The 8,252-nt window shown below is 45.7% G+C and overlaps 1 protein-coding gene across 5 annotated transcripts; it reads left to right on the plus strand.

Annotated features, from left to right (window-relative positions):
- The first annotated feature begins 1,686 nt into the window (after window positions 1–1,686).
- On the plus strand, window positions 1,687–5,086 carry MRPS17 (mitochondrial ribosomal protein S17). Of its 5 annotated transcripts, XM_088029111.1 has the most exons (4): window positions 1,729–1,746; window positions 1,858–2,095; window positions 2,326–2,465; window positions 4,655–5,086. In XM_088029111.1, the coding sequence occupies exons 3-4, from the start codon at window positions 2,343–2,345 to the stop codon at window positions 4,922–4,924; spliced, it is 393 nt and encodes a 130-aa protein (XP_087885237.1). In that variant the 5' UTR covers window positions 1,729–1,746; window positions 1,858–2,095; window positions 2,326–2,342; the 3' UTR covers window positions 4,925–5,086. The 5 variants fall into 5 exon arrangements, with proteins under 5 accessions (XP_027966123.1, XP_027966125.1, XP_027966126.1 ...); XM_028110322.1 differs by having other exon boundaries at window positions 1,687–2,095; XM_028110324.1 differs by having other exon boundaries at window positions 1,687–2,019.
- Window positions 5,087–8,252: the final 3,166 nt, after the last annotated feature.

Raw genomic sequence — 8,252 nt, forward strand, 5'->3', positions numbered from 1 at the left:
TAAGGGTGGGGCCAAATCCAATAAGATTAGCGTTATTGTAAAAAAAAAAAGACACCAGTCTGTCCGCCCTCTCTCTCCCTGTGCACGCATAGACAGAGGAAAGGCCACGTGAGGACATAGCAAGAAAGTGATCATCTGCAAGCCAGGAAAAGAGCCCTCACCAGAAACTGACCCTGACAGCTCCTTGATCTCAGTCTTCCAGCCTCCAGAACCATGAGAAAATAAATTTCTGTTGTTTATGCCACACTTACACACACTCTTACCACCTCTCTGTCCCCTTGCCTCACATGGCCAATTTCCCAATCACTTCTCCAACCCACTTTCTTTCTTTCATTCCCGCTGCTCCAGTTTAGGTTTTCACCATCCCCTGACAAAGCATCTAGCCTCAAATCTCTCCAATCTCTGTTCTCTCCTCCACACTCCTACCACAATGATGTTGAAGACTAGCAAAACTATTCATATCTCTCAAAGGCTTCTCATCATTTAGAACAAAAAGTGAGGACAGGCTCTTAACAAGAAATGTTTCTTAGGTAGAGGCCTATCTCTGACCAACTTAGATCCCGGCCATTCTTTTCCTGACCGTATATGCTGGCAGTATGAGCCTCCTGCTCATCATACTGTCTCTCACAACCCAGCACCCCTGCACATGTTCTCCTTTCTGCCTCAAATGCCCTTCCCACATCCCACCTCCCTCTCCCCTCAAGCTACATAGCCCCTGGTCAAGGGCTATGTATTGATCAAGTCTCCTCTCTCCGCAAAATTATGCATTCCTTTCTCAAGGTTCCCATTACCTACAGTTGTTTTACACTTATTTCTTTACACCTGTCCCTACTAGACTGTGGCCTTTTTGAGAGAGGGAGTCTCCTTTGATTCATCTTTTTGCCTAGCACAGAGTCTAAGAAGTGTTCTATACCTGTTTGCTAAGAAAGAAAGGAGTGTTGGACAGACTGTGCAGGAGAATTCTTATTTTCCCAGTCTTCCCTCACCAGTTGCTAAGATGTTTCGATGGCTAAAGACAATGCACTATACCTGTATTTGGGCCCTCAAATTGTCTGTGCCAGTAGCCTATTGTTTTCTGTTTCTCTCGATTTCCTAATACATTGCCAGTCCTCCCTCTATCTGAGAAGGTGCCATCAAGCAGCCTGCTCATGGCCCATCGAACTCCTTCATAACTGTCACACATAAATATGTGCCAACGCTGGACTTCTCTCCGTCTCGTAGATATTGAGAAATAACACCTAAAATCAAATTGGGCACAAAAACCTACAGAAGTTATCTTTAAAGGAGCTGTGGGGGTAGAATGCTTAAGTCTCATCATTTAGCAGTGTCCGATGTTCCCGTGTTTGATGAATGAATGAGGTTCCTCTGATTTGGAAGGCCTTGTCCAAGCCTGGGAGCTCGGCGGAAGAAAAGGAAACCGAATGGAATAGTTAAATGAAAGGCCGGAATCCTCCACGCTGCAGTGGCTCCGCGCGTGGAGAAAGGGCAAGTACAAGTCTCCCGTTTACCCTCAGTCCGCGGTTCCCTTTAAGGGGGAGTGGGCGGAGTCATGCCTTTACCTACCCACCCACCCAACCCCACCCCCGCCCATGGCTGATGGGACACGCGGCCAATGAGAGGAGCCGTCCTGGGCGGAGCGCCTTGTAAGGACGTGACGTCGCCACGCTCCGGCCGCCCATCCGGACTGCACGCGCCGGGAAAACAGAGGCGGAAGGCGAGCGCGGGTCGAGCCCTGCAGTTGCGGAGGTGAATTCGGAAGAGCGAGACGACACCCCCGTGAGAACCTGGAGGCGAGGCGAGTGGCCTGATCCCAGGGTAGTGCGGGGCGGGAGAGTCAGTGATCCCATTCTACCCCAGGTCCGGCCGGATGGACTCAGCATTGACTGATCAAGAAAGCAGTCCCAAGTGAAGATGTCCTCCAGTGAGGAGGACTCCCCCGGCCGTTCCGCCTAGGCCGTGAGCACGCGAATAGCGGGGCTGGAGCCTTCAGGGACAGGCTCGCCCAGCGGAAGGAAAGAAGTAAGGGACACCAGTAAAGACCCACGTTTATTAGCGCTATTGAGCGCCTTCTAGGTTAAACCCTCAAAGCACTCCTGTGAGTAGATCCTGTTCTTATTCCCGTTTTGCACAGGGGGAAATAGAGGCTTAGATTAAAATGACAACTCTGTAAACAGTATGAAGGTGAAAGGTTGGGTTAGGGGAAATAGTGAAACGTGTAAGCATCTCTAAAGTGATTCCGGAAGGCCAACAAAAACTGTTTCTGAACTTCAGCAGGTCTAGTAACAAAATTCAGCAGCATATTATACTTTGAAATTTGTTTTTCAGGTGACTAAAGCCACATAATGTCAGTAGTTCGTTCATCCGTCCATGCTAAATGGATTGTGGGAAAGGTGATTGGAACAGCAATGCAAAAAACAGCTAAAGTGAGAGTGACCAGGCTTGTTTTGGATCCCTATTTATTAAAGGTGAGGAGTGTCCCTTTTTCAGATGGCATTGATAAATAACAGCATATTATGGGTTCTAAGCAGAGAAACAGTTCCCTGTCAGTACAGATGCACTGAGCATCTGCTGTGAAGCAGACACTGCGCTGATCTGTGGGTATAACAAAGTGAATTGATCATGGTTCATTCTCAAATTCTGGGGACACATAGAGTTAATTTCAACTCAGTCTGATAACTGCTATAGTCATTCTATGTGCAAAGTACTGGGAGCAGTGAGCAGGATACCTGTTTCTTCCCACGTGGCTGAAGGAGAGCATCCTCAGTTACACATTTGGGCTGAATCTCAGAAAGGCTTTTATCCAAAGGACGGGTTTAGGGGAGTCATTCTGGCCATGATGAGTTGTTTATGGAAGCTCTTTTAGCCATTAAAGGGCATGACACTGTGCAGGAACAAGTGGTTTGGCAAGGTCGAGCCCAGAGCTTGACCCTAAGTAGGCATTGACTGTTGCTGAGTGAATGCAAGAACACGGGGAGCTGGAGTGAGAGTGGTCTTGGATGTGGTATTTTTGGATTTCATCCTATAAGCAAATGAAGACAGACTTGGAGACATAGGATGAGAACTGGAGGTAAGGAAGTGGGTTAGAAGGCTATTGCAGAAATCTAGAACTGGATATAAGGACCTGAATAGTCCTTGGAGCAATGGGAATGGAGTGGGAAAAGTAGATTTCAGAAAGAAGAGTCAGAGTCCTTGATTTGTTAGATGTGCAAGGAAGGAAGAGGAAAGTGCCAGGGATGGCTCTGCGTTCCAGGTTGGGCACACAGGAAGGTAGAAATGCTCTTTGCTATCTAGGATCAAAAACACAGGAGCAGAGGTGACAGGGTTTTTTGGGGTTTTTTGTTTGTTTTTTTAAAGATTTTATTTATTTTTGAGAGAGGGGGAGCCCAAGCAGGGGGAGGGGCAGAGAAAAGCAGGCTCCCCGCTGAGCAGGGAGCCCAAAGCGGGACTCAGTCCGGATCATGACCTGAGTCAAAAGCAGACACTTAACCGACTGAGCCACCCAGGCGCCCCCAGAGGTGACAGAGTTGAGGGAAGGGGGCACCAGGTGCGTTAAGGAGCAAAATAAAGTGGTCTTATTGGGGAGGGTATATGCTATGGTGAGCGCTGTGAATTGTACAAGACTTGAATCACAGATCTGTACCTCTGAAACAAATAATGCAATATATGTTAAGAAAAAAAAAAAAACAGGAGGGGAAGAATGAAGGGGAGTAAATTGGAGGGGGAGATGAACCATGAGAGACGATGGACTCTGAAAAACAAACAGGGTTCTAGAGGGGAGGGGGGTGGGGGGATGGGTTAGCCTGGTGATGGGTATTGAGGAGGGCACGTTCTGCGTGGAGCATTGGGTGTTATGCACAAACAATGAATCATGGAACACTGCATCAAAAACTAATGATGTAATGTATGGTGTACATACATTTTATGTATGATGTAACAATAAAAATTTAAAGTATAAATAATAAAAAAATTAAGTGGTCTTTTATTAACAACACAGGAGCAAGCTGAAGAGTGACAGCATGATCATTGGCCTGAGAGTCAGAAGACCTTAGCTTGAATATTGACTGTTGTTTCGTAGCTGCGCCCATTACCTTACTCCAGAGCCTGTTTTCTCATATGTAGAATGAGAATACCTTCTGTAGCAAGGTTGTTTATGACCATCTGTGGCTTGTTTGCAGTACTTCGAGCCACCCATGGAGCTAAGTGTTTTATGTATATTACAACATTTGATTTTCTGGTTAACTTTAGAGATGCAGATATTGGAGCCTCATTTTACATTAGGGAAAAAAAACTGTGCTTGGAATGATGGAAGTGACTTGTTCCAAATCATACAACTAGAAATGAAAGTAGCATGTTTATAGGCTGGAGAGAAGGCTCCACTAGGAAGGAACAGTTTAAATAAGGGTAAAGAAGGATGATGACTGATAGACAAGGATACTGAAGGTAATAGGCTGGAGAGCTCAGGGACATGATCCACTCTAGAATATACTGTTTTCCAGAAATTAAGCAGCTAATTTTTGTATTAGAAGCCTCCTAAGTATATTATCTTTTTTCCCCAAGTCCCAGCTTGTTTTCTGTGCATTACTCTTTCATATTCTATACTGTATTGTCAGATCACAGATGGGAACTACTGATTTGTTCCTCCTTCTTTCAACAGTATTTTAATAAGCGTAAAACCTACTTTGCTCATGATGCTCTTCAGCAGTGCACAGTTGGGGATATTGTGCTTCTCAAAGCTCTACCTGTTCCACGAACAAAGCACGTGAAACATGAACTGGCCGAGATCATTTTCAAAGTTGGACAAGTTATAGATCCAGTGACTGGAAAACCCTGTGCAGGAACTACCTACCTCGAAAGCCCGGTCAGCTTGGAAACCACCTGCCTAACCAAAAATCTGGAAGAACTCAATAGCTCTTCAGCACAGTGAAGGAGGATTGGAAGAAGGAGCCAAAGGGAAAGATCTATAAGTTTGCTTTATGGAAAAAGGAAATTTTTCTAAGTTTCATTACAAAGTGTCCAATTTCTCTTCCAGTATTTATGGAATAGCTAAAAGTAAATGAAGTAAAGGCCTTGTTAAATGCTCATAAAAGTTTCAGGTCATGTTTTCAATTTCCTTTTCATTGAACATACTTTCCTCTTACAGTAAGTGTGCCTAGCAATCCCCTGCATTGTTTTGTAGGCTGTTTTAGAAGGTGTATTTTTTTTTCATTCAAAGGAATCTTGAATTTATTTTAGAATCTTTATTTGAGGAGGAAAAATCTTTTGATATAAAACAGATAAGACTGCATTAAGTGAATATTTATTTTTGGTGGCATATATTCGAAATTAAATTTTTTTCTCTGATTTAACCAGTTACAAATCGAAATAATCAACTGTCTGGGGTCAGACTTTATCAGATTAAAGTCTGTATTATGAATGTTGACACATAGAAAATAAAACTTGAAAATCACTTTTCTTTTATCCTGTATGCTAGCATAGATTAGATAGGACTGAATTCATAAAATCCAATACATTGATGAAGTTTTAGAGCTTCTCACACTGTGCATTTGAGTTGGAGAGTTTCAGTTTTGTTGCTGCTTATTAATAAACTATGAACCTAGATTTTGACCTGAATACACACTGAATTACATATTTCAGTTTCCTGGCTCCTAGAAAGAGACCTGGAGCATGTTTCAACCTCAACTAGTATGTGTATTGTGTAAGCACAGGGTTTCAACAGTAACTGCAAGCACTACCCACCCACTGAAGGCTCAATCTAGTGAGTGAGGTATGCATGGTTTCCTTCATAGCAAACAGAAGCATATGGGTGGGGAAGAAATTAGGATAACTTCCCCGGAAGAGACTCATACATAGTGCTAGACTGAATCTTAAAGGAACAGTCTCCAGGCTAGTAGATGAGGGTTGTGGAAAGGGCATTCCAGGCAGAGGGAAGAGTGTAAAATCCTGAAAGTATGAGAGAAAGGAGCATAACCAAGGGCTTCTGTAAGCTGATGAGGACTGCTGGGACATTTTGGGTTTTTTTGTTTTGTTTTGTTTTGTTTTTTTGCTGGGACATTTTGAACACGAGTGGAGCTCAGGTAAAGAAATAGGCGGAGGGCAACCCTGTCAGGACACCTCTCACTCCTGAGAGCTTTTTCTGTATCCTTGCTTAATAAACTTCTATCGTGTAAAAAAAAAAAAAAAAAAATGGAAATTACACTTAAGTGGTTGTGGGTTGTTTGACATTTTTAAAGAGAATGACATAATTAGATTCACTCTCCTATAAAAGTAAGAGCATCATGTGGAGAATGGGACTGGAAGGGGAAAGATTAGAAGGAAGGAGACAGACTTATTCAAAGACTGGTCCTAAGACCTAAACTGAGCTGGATAAGGAAAGGGGAAAAGGGGTTGGATAGATGATGTTCCAACAAGCAAAAGGGTGTCCAGGTCTCCCACGGGTGAAGCTATATGGAACCCGTTATCCTGGAAGAGACAGGACACCTATACAAGCCATCTCAAAAACCTCAAATATTTAAAATGTTTACATACACTCTATTTTTTGTCTTAAGATACCTTTCTGAATAATCTTGGTGTGAAAATTATGCTCCAGGAATATGCCCAATATTTCTCCTATGGCACTGAGTAACCTAAGCTATACACCTGTGAAATAAGAGTACCTCGCCCAGTAAAAAGCGTTGGGTTAATGGAACTCCGCAGCAAGAGGACAGTGGAGAAAAAAATGCAGAATAAGCGGCCTAATACTAAATAGCACAAAAGCACGGGCAACCCAAGAAATATTTACCAGGTTTACATCTCGAAAATACATTTGAAAGCATTTGTCTCTTGATAAATAACTGAGAAGTTGGGAAACTATGTGAAAAAGTCACAAGGGTACAGTGACACTGGCTTGAAGAGGCTTGCCTTCTGCAGAGGAGGATTCGGACATGTCCTTTCTGCCCTCCCTGAGGAAAGCTCACTTCAGCCTCCCTTTGGGCCTCTCCAGTTTCTTCACAGGCTCACCGAGCATTGGCCAGTTGAGTTCAGGAACCTGCTCAGCCACACAGCCTCTGGCCTCCTGGCCTGCGTCCCTTGGTCTTCTTTTCACTGGCCTCCAAGAAATCTTGTTGCCATTCCTCCATCCACAGGACCCCATTGTGTCCTCCCTGGTGGCTCCTTGATATATTAACATGTTCAAATATTCCCCGGTCAGAAAACTGCACCCTTTAAGCTCCAATGCTTCCTTTGCCTCCAAGAAGCGCAGTTCCTGTCCCCACCCGTCTTATGCAGAGACCGGCCTGGGTAACAGAGACCTCCCAGCTACCCAGTCCCGAGGGCATTTTCCTCTTGGCCTCGGCAGACTCTTGCACTGTCCTTCAAATGCTCCCCTTGCTAGCTGGGGCCTCTACTCTTCCCTGTGCCTCCCCCTTCTCTCACTGTCTAGCTCCCTTTCTGCCTACCTCCTCTTGGTTGCAGTTTTCAAGGTTACACCTGTTGCTCCTTTGTCTTACCCAGGATACATCGCCCATCCTGACCCAGGCCTTTAAGTTGTTTTCTTGGCCGAGATGTCCTCCCTTCCACCGGTCAGCTCCTCTTCCCTTGGGACTGCGCTGTTGTGCCAGCAACTCGGACTCTATCCTCTGCTTCACAGCCACCGCCACTTACTCGATCTCCCGTCTTTGGGTTCGCCACTTACTCGATCTCCCGTCTGAAGAGGTTCCCGTCCCGGGAACCTCTTCATTTCAACACTTGACACGCTCCGCCAATCGTCATTTCACATCCAGCCACACTAGACTGGACCGCCTTGACGGTGGAGACCCGACCAGCGCCCGCCAGTGTTGAAATGAAACGGGAACAATGTAGTCCCGAGACCACGAGATAACTTGAGTATGTTTTCAACCAGAATGTTTTTATTAAAGCGTTGTTTGGATCTGGTTTTGGTTTGAAAAGGCAATATATTTACATGGTACAAAGTTCAAAAGGTATTGGGGGAGAAGCCTGGATTTAACACAGTGTTACTCTTTTCTTGTACAGTAAAGCCTTGCTCGCGTTCCTCTTGCGCACCCTGTTCAGGACGCCCAGCTCCTCTCGCAGGGGATTACTGTCTCCTAGTGCAGTCCTCTCCCGCGTGGCGCGCCCTCCTCACAGCTGCGGGCCTCCCCGCGCGGGGACCGTGCGCCCTACTCCTCCGGGCGGCGGCGCCCGGCGCTGCAGCGGTCGCGCGCCCCGCCCCGCCCCGCCCCGCCCCGCCCCGCCCCAGCCTCGGCGGGCCCGGCCGG

This window comes from Eumetopias jubatus, unplaced genomic scaffold (genome assembly GCF_037043125.1).
Source record: "Eumetopias jubatus isolate StellerSeaLion01/CBP00866 unplaced genomic scaffold, mEumJub1_p1.0 scaffold_12, whole genome shotgun sequence".
Taxonomy (NCBI): domain Eukaryota; kingdom Metazoa; phylum Chordata; class Mammalia; order Carnivora; family Otariidae; genus Eumetopias; species Eumetopias jubatus.

Coding starts and splice junctions, on each gene's coding strand:
- MRPS17 (XM_028110322.1), top strand. CDS start 2,343: ATGTCAGTAGTTCGTTCATCCGTCCATGCTAAATGGATTGTGGGAAAG. Junction 2,466..4,654: donor TGGATCCCTATTTATTAAAG/GTGAGGAGTGTC, acceptor TTCTTTCAACAG/TATTTTAATAAGCGTAAAAC.